Here is a 17,088-nt window from a genome sequence, read left to right on the forward strand (position 1 = left end):
GCATCTGCGGCCCAGTCTCATGATCTTCCTCTTCCAGATGAGGTATCCAGTCGTCTTTTCCAAGTAGCAGGTCGAGGGGCAACCGGAGCGTTCTGAGCCGCATCAATTCCCGCAGCGAACCGATACGTTCTTCTTCCAGTTCTTCAACTGTTCGAAGGTAGTCACAATTATAGTAATTTTCCTCAAGACAGTCCAGTTCGAGTTCTTGGATGTTCTTGCCGTATTGTCTCAACGCTTCGCCAATTTCGTCGTAGTAGGGGAAGTCATTGTCCCCTTCAAAGCGATTCAGACCTTCATTACTCCATTCCAGGCTGAGACTCTCAAGGTCGGGACAGTGGCTGAGAAGATCCGCTACGCCTGTCCCATTGCACAGCGAGCTTCGAAGCCGTACTGTCTTCAACGCCATGCGTTCCGTCCCTCGCCATTTGATGGGCGCCAGCCAGTCGACACCAAAGCCGTCAAAGATTTGCACTGTCGGCGGGAGAAAAGGTTCGCACAAACTGGCTGGCGTAGAATCCATAAACCCCATTATATCAGGCTCACTGCCTTCGATATGAACCTCTCGTAGACGAGGAAAGGGCCCGGGGTGGTCCACATTGGTGATGCATTGCATCGGGCACATGTTGGGTGCGCAATGCAAGACCTCGACCTCCGGGAGCAGCATAGTGAGAAGCAGCAAATAGATGGTTTCATGATCAGCCGAGGGCCATATCTTGAACACGTCCAAAGCCAGTTGAATGGCGCGCTTGAAAGAAATATGTTCGGCAGAGTCTTGCCGCTCTTCTAGTCGCTTCCGAAGCCAGAGGCGAGTGAGACCAGTAAGTCCCTCACTGGGAATGCTGAGCTCCTTGACATAACCTTCAAGGCAGGGCTTGCGTTCGACAGTAACCACGAAAGCGCTGAGTCCATCATGACTGAGAGAGATCGATTCGTAGAGCAAGGGCTCAGCCACTTGCTGAAAACCTTTGGATACGCGGCACAGGTTGGACAATGTGGCATAATCTGGGCCATTGGTGCGCTTGTTTATTGTTTTGGGATATCGTAGGATCCTTGTGATTCCGAGGAGGACTTCGTTGGGAAAGTGAGGCGGCATCTTGGTCGTCAACCTTGGAAGAGAGGCACATAACGCGGAGGGGCTTGAGTGGTGTTGGCGGGTGATGCTGACGGGCAGTGAAAGAAAAACGAACGGATTGTGTCAAGGCGAAGTAAACTTCAAGTACCTTGGCAGGTCGTTATTGCTCCTTCCTCAAATATTAGTTTCCGTCCGCCTCTTGCCTCACTTGGATATCTCAACTCACCGACGGGTAGGAGCCCCGGTACTACTTGGGGCGTCACTTCCTTTCTTGACCGATTGTGTCCGATGGAAAGAAGGACCCCTCCAAGTTGATCGTGAGGTAAAACTCTGGTTCTTGCCAGCCACAGGTGGAAAATATGAATGAATTTGGTGTGTTCAGGTTCCAAGAATGGGCCTAGAGCCTGAGGTTCCTCTTCTCCCCGTTTGTCCTCCCTCCTTGCAATCCTTCTCGGTTGAGCCACGTCTAATTCCACGTATATTGACTCCAACAAGTTGTGATGTGGATCTACCCATACACCCCCCAAGCTTTATGTCCTTTGCGATGCCGCCTGAGCAGGGACGCGACCCCTCTCCTGAATTAAATTCGACATGAGGGAAGTGTGCATCATCTAGCCGTCTGTCGGCTACTATTTCCCAGCTTGTATTGACAAAACATCATGGCCTTGGTCCATGTGAATTCTCGTTCCCTGTCGATGCCCCAACAGTGACGGTATCTTAGATAGCTGCCCTGCAACTTTTCGTGCTTGGCTGAGGGAAGCAGCGAGCTTTACTTGCCTCAGGCACATCGAGTTTCTATCCTGCCATGGGTGTAGCAGGTGGCGCGATCGAACTTGCCGCCTTCCCTTCAGTTCTCAACGTCGATTGAGATGCGGCTGAGTGATAGCCTGCTGGGGAAGAGCAGATGGGCACTCTGCGCGAGAGCCAAATCGCCCGACCTGGCATCACAGCTAGGATCATGATCATGCCGTTAGGCATGCTTTTAGCAGCCAGTGTCCCGCGGCATGTTCTGTCGGTGGCGAGCTTGCGAGTTCATTTCAATCTTCTCAAAGAAGTTGACATCCGAATGCTCACTTCATGACTCATCCATTGCGTCGGGATCGGGCTGCTCAGTAGATTCCCCAGAGCCTCCCCCAAGCGCTGCAACCACTTGCTCGAGCCCCTCCACCTCGCCCATGGCGAACTTCCTGCCTTCACCTTGCCACTCGCCATCGCGCACATCGCCATCCTTGCCGAGCTCCAGCCCACGCACATGCTCCAGATGCTTCCGCGTGGCTCCCTCGACATACTCCATTCTCTCTCGTCTCCAGCTCTTTTGCTTCTCGGGGCCGTCCTCGGTGCTGGACGGGTCCTTAAGATCGGGCATGATATTACGCAGCGACGTCGATAAAGCGCGCAGCGCCTGGAGTTGCGACATATTGAAGGCAGTCGTGGTCGTTATAGGCGCTTTGAAATCCCCGTCTGCCAAGTCGCCCTTCTCCTGCAGGAACTGGAACGGCGCCCTATCGTCGGACCCCTCGACCTTGACCTGTCCCAGCAGCGAAGCCCTGGATCCGGCGGGCTTACCGCCAATGACCCCTCGCAGCTTCGCCAGTAGCGCCGCATTCTTTGCTTGTTCGGCATGCAGCATCACGTTGAGCCGCTGGCTGGCCTGCAGCTTCCTCCTCAGCGCATCGACGCTCTCCCTCGTCGGCGCGTCCTCGTGAGTGGCGTTGAAGTCCAGACCGTCGTAGTGGGCGAGGCGCATCCAGTTTCGCTGGCTCTGCTGGATACTCAGGATGTTCTTCATGACGTAGAGCTCAAATTTGTCAAAATTCTTGTCAATCGCCGCGCACAGCAGCGTCTCCAGCTTGTGGACGCCGTCGACGATCTCGAGCTTCGCCGTCTCCTCGACGTCGACAACCTCGTCCGCGGACCGTTTCTTCTGCTTCAGCGCCTTTTCGAACCCGAGCGCTTTCGGAGGCGCTTTCGAGAGACCTTGCTCGACGCGGTCGAGAGTCTTGTCGGCTACGGCGTTGACATTGTTGATGATGCTGTCCAGGAGCGACTGGGAGATGTTAGTCCTGAGGCGCCGCGCGATCCCTGGGCCAAAGGTAGACTCACAATTGGTGCGTATCCCAGATGTTCCGTCAAAAGTTCGACGTCGATTATCGTGCGCTGCGCCATCGTGTTCAATCGACTGGCTGGTGGGCCTGTCGGGAGAGGTTCGTGATTGAGTGGGCGGACAAAGTGCCGTCTCCAAAGACGCGACGGACGCGACGAAAGTCAATATTTGGTAAGGCACATCGACCGAGGGGTCTATTCCCCCGAGAACCTAAGAGGAGGGGGATGAAGGCCTGAATCGCAAGGCGCCTAGCAGGGGGGCACCCTCCCCCGAATTTCCAGTCCAGCGGCCCAGCACGGCGACACCCGTAATTTTAGCGATTTCGATAGCGGGTAACACTGCCACGCACCTCGGGGCGACGTCACGCAGGAAACCAGGATGGAGCGCTGACAGAGAACCACCGCGGGAGACGACGCAATGCGAGCCTCCACCAGTGCTTTTTACATTAATTGCACAACCTGTCGTCGACAAAATCTCCCCTTTCCACACGCCAAGGGTACGAGTCAACAGCAACACTTCTTCCCCCTTTCCCTTTGTTCGACCCAGACTCCGCAACAATGTCGTCGAACTTTGGAAATTTCATGAAGAATGGCTGGCACCCCGAGAAGCCGGGCACCACCTTCAAGGGCCAAATGGTATGTCACCGGGCGGGCGTCTCTGTATTTGCAAAGGGTAACTGACCAGACACACGACAGAACGGCCTGTTGGGAAGGAAAACGGATAGCGACAAAGAGGAGCGCGTCGCCAGACCCCTATCATCTCTCGCAGATCCCTCAACCTTTGCACCGCCGCCGAAGCGTGTCCCGGGAACAATTGCACCCCCGCCCCCGCCATCACGTTCCAACGCAACATCACCTGGCGTACCACCGCCGCCGTACGACGACTCGACCCGATATCAGCAGCAACACGAGGAAGGCGTAGAAGAAGAAGCGGCGCCGCCCAGACCGTGGCGCACAGATACTACAGGCCTCTCGACTGCCCATCTGCCGCCCCCGCCGGGAAGAAAGGATGGCGCCGACGGACGGACGCCGGTGCCGGGTCAAGCCGCCGCCGCACGGCCGCCGCCCCCGAGCTTACCACCGAGACTGCCGCCCAGAACACCCTCCGCTTCGTCGGTAGCGAGACCGGCGTCGCCAGCACCAGCACCACCACAGGCGTCAAGCAGCAGCGGAGGATACCTAAACCAGAACGCGATGAACAGACTAGGAGCAGCAGGCGTTTCTGTATCCGCACTAGGCATCGGAAAGTCCGCGCCCGCACCACCGGCCCGATCCAACGCCAGCAGCCCCGCGCCACCTCCCCGGGCCGGAGCCTTCTCACCGCCGCCGCCTCCGCCTGCCAGCAGCAGCAGCAGTACCGGCGGCCACATGAGCGAGTTGCAAAATAGATTCGCCAAGCTGGGCAAGTCCGCCGCCGCCAACCACCAGTCCTCCACCCCGCCGCCGACAGAGGGCACCACGACGGAGCAGAAGCAAGCCGCGCTGCGCACCGCAGCCGACTTTCACAAGAACCCGTCGTCCGTGTCCGTCTCGGACGCCCGGTCCGCTGCGTCGACATTCAACAACTTTCGCCAGCGGCACGGCGAGCAGGTCAAGTCCGGGTACCAGAGCGCCAACAACTTTAACCAGAAATACGGCATCACGGAAAAGGCAGGGAACTATGCCGGGAAGGCAAAGAGCTTCTACAACGACCAGGTCGGTCAGAAGCAGCAGCAGCAGGCCGGGGCTAATGCGGAGACTACTACGACCACGGCACCCAGCCCGGCGCCGAGCCCGTTGTCACCTCCGCCTGGGCTGGCGAGCGCAGTCGGAAAGAAGAAGCCGCCTCCGCCGCCGCCCCCAAAGAAGAAACCCCAGCTGGCTGGAGCACCGGCACCGCTGCCCGCGCCTTCGCCTCGAGCACCTGGCCTTGGTGATGACGATGACGCACCTCCTCCGATTCCCTTGGCTACCAAGCCGACGTTTTGAGCTGAGCAGGTTTTGTGAGGTGATGGTGGTGGCTGGTGGACATCACGTACGATTCCGAGGCTGAGTTGGTGCATGCACTTTACTTTGCGACCGGCCAATGCATTCTGTGGCGTTTTGCTAATGGTCAGGCTACTTGACCTTGCGGGGTTGTATCAAAAAAGAAATCGAACCACTTTGTGGGAGCATCATATATCTTTCCAGTGTTCGTATAGAATGAAGCTCGTCGAGCAAATGCATAAGGCAAAAAAGTTGTTTCGTTCATATGATCATAAGCACGGCCGACGCCGGGTGTGCGCTTTTTATTTTTTTTGCTTGCTACGGGGGCTTTTGAAGGGATATATGCCAAAGCAGATGGGTGGTACGCTATAGCAAAAGTGTTTTTCTTGTAAGACGTCAAATTCCTTCGGTCTCCCAAAACAAACACCGATAAAATCTCGAGAAAATACAACAGGGAAAGAACTAATTCCGTGTCGAGATTTAAACCTTCATGCCCTCGAGGCCGTGCTGCCAGACGACGATGTAGGGGGTGACACCATCCTCGCGATAGTTGAGGAGGACGACCCTGTGCGCAGGTTAGCGTCGGTTGCGGCGGGTTATCGAGGAGGTCTTGGGGAAGGATTTTGCTTACATTCCATCGGGGTTCATCGACTCGCCAGTGTAGAACTCAAAGTCCTTGAAGTTGGGAAGGAGGGTCTCCTTGACGTACTTCTGGGCACCCTTCTCGAAGGCGGTGATCTTCTCGGCGGGGGCGTTCTTCTCCTGAAGGGCAGTCTTGACAGCCTTCATGTAGCCTAATTGCGAAGCTTGTCAGTACACCAACAATGCCTTCATTTATACATGAGATGGTTTCACGCACCCTTGAGGTAGCCAAGGAAGCTCTTCTTGTCGAACTGGGTGGACTGGAGGCGGAAAGAGTGGACAATGTTGTTGACCTTGATCTCGGCGTCCTCAGTACCCTCGTCAGCCTCCTCGGCGGAGGCGTTGGCGCCGGTGTCTGTGTGAGAGTCGCTTCTGTCAGAATGTTTTGTTCTTTCATATATATATCGATGGATTTGGGAAGCGCGCGGGGTAAGCGCCCAGCCAGGAGGGGTGGTGTGGGTGAATGGGTGGTTCACGAACCGACACTGACGGCGCCCTCGGTAATCATGGCGCAGTCGGCCTCGAAGACAATGCCATCGATGTCCTTGAGGTCGTAGGAGTCCGAGATGATCTCGTCTCCGGTAATGATGTCCTATGTCGCGGTTGTTCGGTCAGCACATTCGAAATGTTACCCATCTTCAAAATATCGACATTTTTTTCAACCCCCCGGCCGTCCAATGGCGGGGGGTTTCTGAAGGAGGGGTAAAAACAGCTTTGTCTAGCAACACAAGCCGCCCATTATCCCAAGGAGAAGTGACCACACGATATGAAAAGGACGTACCTTGTAGATAATCATCTTGGCGGTTTGTCTGAGGTGTCGAGGAGGTGAGGTATTGGCGAGACGGCAAGTTTGTTGTCTGGGTCTGGAGAAGTAGGAGGAACGAGCAGAAAGGAGGGGGGTCGCTTTTGAAGGGCGAAAAGTGTTCGCAAAATTGGCAAGTGGGAGGGACTGTGTTTGGTGGGGTTTTCTAAGCTAGTCTTGATTTGGGCTGGCGGCAAAAAAAAAAGCCAGGAGGGTTCCTGTATCTGTGCTCATAGGCTGTTAGTGCCCAAGCCTTTGGTCTCCGCCATATCCCTAACAATGTGGCGGGTTGCCCGAAGGGCGAGAACACTGAAGGTGCGGGACATGGGACCAGAGCCTGAAAAGATATCAACCCGATGAGGTTCGCCTTTCAAGGTCTCCTACGACAGCACTTTGCTGACTATATTATTTGACTTTGATATTTTATCATTCAAGCGAAGGCATATTGAAGTAAGTTTTGACTATACTTCAGATGCGGTGAGCATCATTCAAACCTGGGGTTTTTTTCTCGGCCAAGACTGGATGACCTGGAGCATGTGGTGTTGATTTTGGCGAGGTGAGCTGGGTGTCTTACCTAAGCCGTGGATGGAATCGAGCCCTTGACGGTGCCGCTGCCGCTGAAGGGCCTTTTACGTTATCCACCGCAGGTCGTGGCTTAATGGGATTGAAGCTGGGATAGCCTCAACTACGTTCTGCGGCTGGTCGAGAGAGCGGTGAGCCCAGCCCAAACTCACGTCAACCAGTTCTTCCGGGTCACATGAACACTCCTGACGTGTAACATCGTCTGGTGTTTTGTAAAGAGCCCGACACATGGGTTGGGAGTGGGATGGCATTCATGATCAGGGACCGCCCTTGAGACAAAACAATGAAGTTGATCCTCCTTTGTCAGCACCCCTCGTCACCTTTCATCATCCTCTCATTCTTCACTCATCCTTCTTGTTGTTTTGGTCTCACTGATAGGCTTCCTTCACTGTCGTTGGATCATCAGAAAAAAGGGGCGCTTATTCGAGCCCAGAGTGGGCGCATCATGCTCGTGAAATTGCCTGGCGGTTTACCTAAGCCCCCTCTCCTGGAGACGACACCATCTGGCGCTTGGCACTCGATCGCATCGCGGTAACACGGGCTTACTTAAGCTACCGAAGCGTCCGCGTATTTACGGCATCGACAGGGGGGAGGGCCCGGTGGCCTGACACGGCAGCGTAGCAAGCCGCACATGGTTAAAGAGGTGATGACAGCATGGGCAAGCCCGCAAAGCCCGCCGCAATTTACGCGAGCAAACCCGTGACGGGTACTCGAGGCAAGTCCGTCCGTGATGAAAAGAGTTTGAATTGCAAGGCCCACGACGAAGATTTGATCCAAGAGAGGCATCGCATCGCGTTGACGTGTTGTTGACAATTCACTAACCGGATACCGCGGCCGTGGATTTGGACTATTTCCACAATAGAAGTTTGGCACGACTGACCAGGTCGAAAGGCCGGGGAGACAAGTGAACTGTTGTGGTTCGATCTGTGGCAAAAGCCGGGAGACGGTCGAAAGGCGAGAGGTCCGCGCCTTTTCACAAGCGAGATTGATAAAAGCGCATCATTCCTGGGCCTGGGAACCCGGTGCGGCGACGCCTGCGTGCGGATACCTACCTTAGTACCCAAAGTACGGATATTTGCAAGAGATCTACTACTGCGTACTCCGTAGAGGGAGAAAAAATTGCCCCGACGTCGCCGCTAATCAGACTCAACTGGGTATCCGTACAATCCACAGACCAAAGGTACCCAGATAAACTCCATTTGTACCTACTGTCAGGCGCATTGAAGCACCGCATGCACCGGGCGCGCAAGTCACTCTGGTCAGCGAATACTTGCAACTTTTTGGGCGCATTGCGAACAAGGGCCAATGCTAGTCCAAGCTAGTGAAACCTCGAACCAACTCGCCACCAGTCTCCCGACGTCCTCTCACTCACTACCGCACTACTACGCATACTACTAATTACAACTCGCCTGCTGCTGCTCTGCTCCGTCTCAGCCCTGTGCTTCGCTCTCTGCTTTGACATCCTCCACCCTACCACCATCCACCCACCTACCTGGCACAGGCAACCCCCAAGGATTGGCATCTCATATATCCAACTTCCGTCCGCTCCTTACAAACCGCCTCACCCGCCACACGAACCCGTCACTCCCTACTTTCTTCTTTCAATCTTTGTTCCTCCGATTCTTCGCCTTGAGACGCACGCGAGCATACATTTCAATCCTCCTCTGACCGACGCAATCCCTAATCCCACCACATCCGAACCGACCGAGCAAACGAGAGAAACCGCCGAACCCGAAAACCCGCCATGGTAAACGAAACCATCCCACCCACGATGGCGGCAAACTTCACGTCGACCGTCGGCGACCTCCCGCCCCTGCCGGAATACACTCTCAAGCCCTATGCCGACCTCATTCCCGGCCTGCCCGACGTCTACCTGCGCATCTTCCTGCCCATCGTCGTCTACTGGATCCTGTCCCTCTTCTTCCACGTCATTGACGTCTACGACGTCTGGCCCCAGTACCGCCTACATACTCCCGAGGAGATCACCAAGCGCAACCACGTTTCCCGCTACGAGGTCGCCCGCGACGTCCTCCTCCAGCAGCTCATCCAGGTTGGCATGTCCGTCTTTCTCGAGTACATTGATGAGGAGCAATTCACCGGCAAGGAGAACTATGACGTCGCCGTCTGGGCCACCCGCGTCCGCGTCGCCCAGCGCGCCCTACCCACCATCCTCGGCCTGCTCGGCCTCAACGCCGCTTCCCCTCGCAAAGAACATGTCCGCCACGCACCCCTTCATCGCCGGTGCGCTCGCCGGCGGTCACTACCCCTTCCTCACCACCGAGCTCGACGGATCGCACGCCGTCGTCCCCGTCTTCGCAGCCTGGGAACTGCTCGTCGCAAAGGCAATCTACTGGCTCGTCATTCCCGGATTCCAGCTCTTCGCCGCCATTTCTATCCTGGACACATGGCAGTACTTCCTCCACCGCCTCATGCACGTAAACAAGTGGATGTACAGTGAGTTGTGATCCAATCCCTCCCCCCCAACCCCTCGGGACTCCGACTCGGCCGAATGGCCTCCGGTGTGGTTCGGCGCAAAAGTGGCAACCAGCTCAACTAACACACAACCTCCTAGCAACATTCCACTCGAGACACCACCGTCTCTACGTCCCCTATGCCTACGGCGCCCTCTACAACCACCCGTTCGAGGGCTTCCTCCTCGACACCCTCGGCGCGGGTATCGGCTTCCTCCTCACCGGCATGAGCGCGAGGCAGGGACTGCTATTCTTCTGCCTGTCCACCGTCAAGACCGTCGACGACCACTGCGGCTACGCGCTGCCCTGGGACCCCCTTCAGCACATCACGAGCAACAACGCCGCCTACCACGACATCCACCACCAGACGTGGGGCATCAAGACCAACTTCTCTCAGCCCTTTTTCATCTTCTGGGACCGCGCCCTCGACACGCGGTACAAGGGCGATAGGCAAAACCGTTTGCTGGCGTCAAAGGGCAAGGGAGCCGCGGTGGCGGCCAAGTCCGAATAGAGGGCCCCTCGGCGATACGAAATCACAACAAACAAAACACATATAATACAACTTGGTCCCTTTTTTTTCGATTCTGTAAAACAACCCGAACTTGCCCCGATACCAAAGTACCAGAAAAGAAAAAGAAGAAAAAAGTCGAGACCGGTTTCTGGATTCGCACATACAAATCGCGTGGGGAGGAAAAGCCTGGTTCTCGCAAGCAGTAACACAACAAACCACCACTTATACAATTAACTACAATTAGGGAAAGCATTGGGAATGAGGCGTTTTCTTTTCAAATCATGTCGAAACAATGGCACACATTCGATTAAAGGGGTGAGGAGCAGGTCGTCTTTATAAGAGTGTGTCTTTTTTTCTGTTTCAAGTATTGTGACCAACGAAGAGAAAGACTGGCCTGGGAATTTGTACTTTTTTTTTTGTTCTTCTCAGTTGTACACACACTCGCAAGCATGCGAGCTCACCTTTACCCCTTTTCACACTGGGCCCACCCCTGAACATCCATTGAGATGTTGGGCTGAATGCCTCTCGAAGGCTGATTTTGTTATCTGGGGAGGAGGAGGACTAGGAGGAGAAGGAAGAGGAGCGGGAAGGAGGAAGCAAGAGGGGGGAAACAAACAATATCACCCGCTTACAACTACGTTGACTAATGGAAAGATTATAATGATTCCTTACACTCGTTCCTAGGGGTGAAACAAATGAATCCTCTTGAGGTCTTGATGATTCTTCCATCTCTCCATCTTTGAAGCGTGTACCAGCAACGTTTGTGAGTAGACGCAGTATATGTCTTGACAAAGGCGATATTTGCATATACGCATACACCATAGTTCAGTTAAATTGGTGCCCATGAGTTTAGTTGTATTTCGGTCCCCCAAGAGAAGAGGAGAAGCAAAGGAGGTTGCCGCAGAACGTTTCCAAGCGGTTCCATATCACTGCGAGGATCTACTTGACCCCCCCCCCCCTCCACCATCTTCATCTCACATACTTCGGCACCATCAACATGTTAAGCAACAGCACCGCTTCTATATTTGTCGACGTGCGCCCGCCTCAAACGTAGATGCAAATGGGACGCCGGTACCTTATGTATAGATAGGTGGATGCAGGAAACTATTTCACATTTCGTACATATTACATATAACCCGCAGGCAGCAGCAGCAGCAGCAGCAGCAGCATGCATGCAGTCACAGAATAGGGGCCATCGAGGTGTTTGTAGTTCACCAGAGTTGGAGAATTATGTAACTTCCGAGAGGGGGGGGGGAAGGGGGTTTCGGTTCTCGGTCATCCGAACGCTTGGGGCCTATTTCTTGACCTGTCTGTCCTGCTTACACTGTTTGCCTGACATGCCCTGTGTGCTTGTCTCTGCTGATGCTGCACTCGACGAACAAGACGGGCCCTTGATGTGACAGGATCTGTATAATTGCTGTGTGAGCATACAAGTCCGTCCCGTTGATTTGATGATTCATACATGGCACGAGTACTCTCTACCTGATGTATATTCGTATGGGGTCAACGACCCAACCCTCATAAGTACCCAGAAATTTGCAACCATTTCCCCAAGAGAAGCAGCGGCCCCGTTGTAGACGACGGTCCGAACGGTACGATTGTGCCTTGAACACTTCTATCCTTGGAGTGCCGAGATGGGCAGCCTTGAGTGACGAGCAAGTTACCACAAGTGACGCCATAGCAGGCAGCCTCTCTTTTTTAATACATTTCTGTTACTAGTAATTCTGGTGACGGGTCGATGTAGCTCTTGGGATCTTTTCACCCAATGTCAGATACCTATACTTACTACCTAGGCCTTAAGGTCGAGGGAGGTCGCGGGCTCGAGCCGGCTTTTGTTATCAATTTTTTCCCTGAAGTTTTCAAACGGATTGGCGTTCCTTTTTGATCATAATGTTGAGTAAAGATGGCTTCAAATCATATGGCTCATCGCTAAGTTGCAACTCCATATTGTCCCACGATGACGATGTCAAACTATGCATGTACCTCATCCAAGGAACAGTCCCCCAGTCGCACTGCCACGTCTGGAATAGGATCATCCGACAATCTGTTTCCTCCTGGTAACCTGGAAGGATACTTTCCCGTTCGTGCAATGGAGTTTGGAAACATAACAGAACAACTTGCCAAAAAAAACGGGATGCAGCTGATGCACAGCGCACATGCGCACATACGCGCACATTGAAACGGGCGGCGAACTAGAGACAACAGACCGTGCCACGAAACAAAGGCATGGGAGATACCCGGGAGACTATCTCTCCTACTCACTCGACACTCGAACCAAGCACGCGTTTGGAAAAGGCCATTCTTTTTTTGTCATGATCACAACGGCCTCCGTGCTTTTCCAGCGAGGAGCCCGAAGAACGGCAAGTGGAGGCCTCACTGGGGGCAGGTCGAGCCTGATTATTTGATAGATTTGACACTTGACAAGTTCGGGGACGCGGAGTTCGAACGGGGTCAGGATCTCGGGAGTCGGCGCCGCAGGCTGGATGGATATCGTGGGGAACAATGCTGATCTTTCTGGTTCGTGCCACTCTTACTTACCGCAATAGACGGCATGTAAATAGCCGTGCTAGTCACTCGCTGCTTGCCTGAGGTGAGCAATCATACGAGATAACATCTGGCGTCAAGTATTAATGCAAATGGCCTTGTCTAGTACTACGCAATAGCAGGTCCACGACTGCGAGGTAGTACACACAATTGCGCTTCTTCGAGCCGCAATTGAAAGTTCGAATTGGAGCACTAAGGGTCGGGAAGTTTGAGTTAATTATGTCCCACTTCTGAAAACCAACGGCCACAGCATTGCTCCGGCGTTGCTTTTCTTGAGACATCCCACCGCGGTGTGGGCACTCTCGTGATATTGAATGTCTTACAACGCACTCGTTCAGGAGAACCAGGATAGTGGGTGTGAACAGGGGTTCATTCCACTCTGGCATTGGGTTGGACCCTTAACGGCTGTTGGCTTCCAGACGTTACCTCGAGGGAGGCATGACAGCCAATGAACTGTTCGGCACCCGACGGCCCCCGGAGGTCTTGGTTTTTTGACTGCGACGCTGTGCCTCAGCCAGGACTTATGTGGCAAGCTTCAGTCTTCAGACATGACAGTTCGTTTGAGTCGGGGAGAAGCTTGGACAATCAGCGGGTGATGGGTCTGGAGAAGTCGAATGCAGTACAGACGAACTGAGGACGGCGACAAACATGTTTCCTGCGACGTGGATAGAACGGATCCGAGTCGTGAAAAAAATACTAAAGCACCAGGCTGTGGCCGCGCGCACAGTCGGCTTCTACCGCTTTGTTTGAGAATTGCAAAACAAAGGTAGCTGTCGAGTCAAGTTGAGACGAGTATGGAGTCGGCCGTAACCGTTAAGCTAGGACCATGGAAACCTTGCAGTCTTTGCAGAGCGCGGAACCGAGGGGAGGATGCAGTTCTGCCGGCCGAGTCTGCTATTCCCTAACACCGATTACGAAGCTGTCGCTCAGTTCGAGATTAGAGTTATTGGGCAACCACAACTGTTTTGAGGCATCGCCGATTCTGCACGGGACAAGTCGGCGGCGGTCTGGGAGTCACTCATCACGAGGTCTCGACTCGGCGCCACGTCGCATGAAGAAAGCATACGAGCGTAAATCGTGGTGGGTGGTCATGCCCAAGCCTTTGACGCCAGCTCGGAAATATCGAGATTGCAAAGAGTGCAAATCCAAGACGCAAACAGATAGATTGTGCGGCAGCGCGGGCATCCGAGACGTGAGATTTAGATAGCCAAGTCGTCCCGATCCATCTTGAAAGAGCTGCTGCCGCCCTGTGTGATGCAACCATTGCATGTGCTGCCGTCCTCTGGCCAACGGCTAGATGATGCGCCATTCGCGTATGATCAAAGTCTCCCGTTCCACCGGTACCAGAGGCGACGCTAGATCTGTCGCAGGAGGCATCTAACGCGAAGCTATGCAATGTCAACGCTGTGGAGAGACGAGGAAGCGTTTGCCTTTACAGGTCTGCTACCGGCTGTGAGAAAGAGCTGCACAACACCACAAAGAAATAAATGCAGGGTTTCTGCATCTAGTGCCTTGCGCTAGTGCCCTCCGGTGGCTGCAGCTACCACCCCACAGCGGAGACATACCGCTTTCAATGGCTTGAACGCCTGTCACGATCCAGTCTGTAGTATCGTCGGTGGTGGAGTGGATAGTGATGTTCCGTCGACGGACTCCAATTCGGCGCAGGTCCGATCTGGATTGGCGCTTTCCCGATTCATCTCGATGGGCGAGAACTGATAGCCACGGCCGTTGACCTAGCCTGGGTAAATTCAGCTGCGACGGAAGCGACTAAGGCCGGGAACGCCAACAAGCTATTGGCACCAAGCCACAGGATGGTATCTGTCAGCCGGTCATCTGTGAGTGAGTGAGACATTGGCGGTCAAGGCAGCTAAAGTCGGATAGGAATGGCGATTGCAACGGAACCAGTCGGCCGTGATTTGCATATCTTGACGGACGGTCATCGAGGTATGACGCCGAATGGGACCCTGCATCGGGGCAACGGACAATGCGGTTGTCCTGGGTTGCTGTGTTGCTGCGTGTCCGGGTTGAGGTGGTATTGGGCCCCAGGGGATCATGCCTAGACTGTCGTCAACTTGGATCATATCAATAAGGCTGGTAAGCTAAGGTAGGGGCTGCCACGTCGGTGATACCACAAGAGAAACGGGCTGACGATGAGGCCCGGGAGACGATTGAATGACAGGCACGTCACTGGGGAAAGTCGTGGTCGGTGGCATCATGTGAGGCTTGTTTTTCATGCTGAAATGCAGCACAGATGTCGCGGAGATTCCACGACGGCGTGCTGTGGGTGTTTGTAGTGTATCGTGTGGTGTGCTGTGGAGCACTGGAGTGAGGTCATTGGTGAAATTGGCAGTGTAGGAGTCGGGTGGGCTTCGTCCAATGTCGCCGAGAGGTGCATCTGGGGTCGGGAAGCATTGGTAATGAAACCAGGTATTGGCTGGGGTACACCGTACACCGTACATGCAGATACAGCCAATTTGATCGATCGATGTGTGCCGCCTGGGTGCCGCCTGGGTGCCGTGCCTGCTGACGAATGTGCACTGTTTGATCGTCCGCGGCGCTCTTCCCAGCATCATATTGGATGTCTGATCTGTGCTTTCCAGTACGGAGTATAGCATATATCAAGTCGGATAACGGCAGGTTGTGACGAGTGACGATCAGGGAGGGCGCGGTCTTGGAGTCTTGGGCGAAGAGGCCGACGGAGGTCGGCGTGGGGCTCCTTCGCCGTCTACGGTGCCGGGAGACCGAGACTGATTGGCTCCGGGGCTGACACGGTTCACCCGTTGAGCGTTGTCGTGGAAGGAGAGGACTGGGTGATTGCCCAGTGTGACGAGTGGTGTGGTCGGGGAATAGACACGGGGGATTTGGGAGGAAGGAATACACGAAACACAAACCCAAACTGGCATCACTGCGATCGTGCTGTACCTGCCTTCTTCCTCGTAGAGTGGAGGTAGAAGGAAGGTGTGCCTGCCACCACACCTACTTCTTGTACGTACTTAGTATCCAGGTAGGTAGGTAGACTTTACAGGATGACTGACGCTCCGCGATAGTTATGTCTCAAAGGGGAAGACGAGTGCGCTAAATGGGACAAGAACGGATGACCCTGTTCTTTCCGTTTTCCTGTCTGCTTGTCACGGTCGACATTTTGAAGCAAGAAAGGGCGCTCGCAGGGTGCTTCGCTCTGACGGTTTCCAGGCTGCATCCTGCAGGTACAGAACGGTGCACAAATCACTATTCGGGTACGGACTACACACAGAGCTCTCTTCTCTGACCTTTGGTTGCCGTCAACCGTCTCAAATGCAAATGGCTTGGCCATCTTTCGGCCGCCTCAAGTCTCGAGTCTCGACTTCACCTTGTCACCTTGTGCCGCAAATAGAGAGATACCAAGATACTTCCCAAACCAACAGCTGGCTACGCCACGAACCAACAACCAACCGCCGTCTTTCTCTGCTTGCGGTCCTGAGGCGGTCCCAACGTCACCTTGATCAAATGGAATCAGCCTACAGGGCTCCAGTCAGAAAGAAAGAAAAAAGTCACCTTCAAGGTTGTTTCCTCGCAGCTTTCTAGCCAATCCCCACTGCACGGTACCTTACAATAACGGACCTTAATTTAAGAACATCGTCCAATAGATCCTCCCGCACGGTAACATCCCCCTGCTCCTGCACCCGGCACTCAACCTCGAACAAGGAGTCAAGCTCAATCCACATGGTCTTTGTTAGCCCTGGCCATAGTAGTGCGCTGCATGAACTGCTACCAAGTACTGCGCATCGCTCCACGGATACTCGCCTTCGTTCTTCAGGCCTCGGGCTTCAGCAGCCTCTGCCACACTACTGACTGCGTCAGGAAAGGCCCGTCTGCTTTTCTGTACCAAGTTGGAAAGCCACGATTCTCCTGCCTACGTCGCCCAACGCCGCTGTCGCCGCCCCATCTCTTCCCAATCTGGTCCAACTACCTTCACCATCGACGCCTCCTCCGACTGGGGTCTCGCGCGGGTCCTACGGAATTACCAGAGGCAGAAGGGGGCTCGCGGGCGCTCAAAGCGTCACCAGATCGAGTACAAGGACCATTCGGTAATCCACAAGAGCCCACCACGCCTCTGCTTCAGCTCTTGTCTTTCGCTAGTGCCCGTCGAGGGGCCCTTCAAATAGACTGGGAGACCCTGGCTTGGCCCTCACTCTTCCACTGGTCAGACCGGCTTGCTGAGCATCTCTGCTACCACCGTCTAATTATTCTCTCACCCGCGCTACTGCTTCAGCTTACAAAATCCTGGGCCCAACTCCGTCCAAGGCTCGCGAGACGTGCCCCCGTTTCCGTCCGAGGTTCATATTTATTACAGAGCAACCTCGAAAGAAACTACCTCGACAACTATCCCGCACCTGTTCATACACCGTACTCCGTA

General features: G+C 54.4%; 4 protein-coding genes across 4 annotated transcripts; 2 read left to right on the top strand and 2 right to left on the bottom strand.

Moving 5' to 3' along the window:
- Positions 1–2,147: 2,147 nt before the first annotated feature.
- Positions 2,148–3,238, bottom strand: N0V96_007742 (uncharacterized protein; the record flags this gene model as incomplete). The annotated part of the gene is made up of 2 exons (XM_053199212.1): positions 2,148–3,119; positions 3,176–3,238. 2 exons carry the CDS (start codon positions 3,236–3,238, stop codon positions 2,148–2,150), a joined length of 1,035 nt encoding a protein of 344 aa, XP_053043361.1.
- A 495-nt stretch (positions 3,239–3,733) lies between these two features.
- N0V96_007743 (uncharacterized protein) lies at positions 3,734–5,143 on the top strand (the record flags this gene model as incomplete). Its single annotated transcript, XM_053199211.1, has 2 exons — positions 3,734–3,811; positions 3,872–5,143. 2 exons carry the CDS (start codon positions 3,734–3,736, stop codon positions 5,141–5,143), a joined length of 1,350 nt encoding a protein of 449 aa, XP_053043360.1.
- A 477-nt stretch (positions 5,144–5,620) lies between these two features.
- On the bottom strand, positions 5,621–6,578 carry N0V96_007744 (uncharacterized protein; the record flags this gene model as incomplete). Its single annotated transcript, XM_053199210.1, has 5 exons — positions 5,621–5,705; positions 5,772–5,934; positions 6,000–6,137; positions 6,263–6,374; positions 6,564–6,578. 5 exons carry the CDS (start codon positions 6,576–6,578, stop codon positions 5,621–5,623), a joined length of 513 nt encoding a protein of 170 aa, XP_053043359.1.
- Positions 6,579–8,937: 2,359 nt separating this feature from the next.
- On the top strand, positions 8,938–10,148 carry SUR2 (Sphingolipid C4-hydroxylase sur2; the record flags this gene model as incomplete). The annotated part of the gene is made up of 3 exons (XM_065758120.1): positions 8,938–9,303; positions 9,377–9,620; positions 9,739–10,148. The coding sequence occupies 3 exons, from the start codon at positions 8,938–8,940 to the stop codon at positions 10,146–10,148; spliced, it is 1,020 nt and encodes a 339-aa protein (XP_065613262.1).
- Between the last annotated feature and the right edge of the window lie 6,940 nt (positions 10,149–17,088).

The sequence above is a fragment of the Colletotrichum fioriniae genome (assembly GCF_027942845.1).
Source record: "Colletotrichum fioriniae strain IMI 355084 chromosome Unknown scaffold_9, whole genome shotgun sequence".
NCBI lineage: Eukaryota > Fungi > Ascomycota > Sordariomycetes > Glomerellales > Glomerellaceae > Colletotrichum > Colletotrichum fioriniae.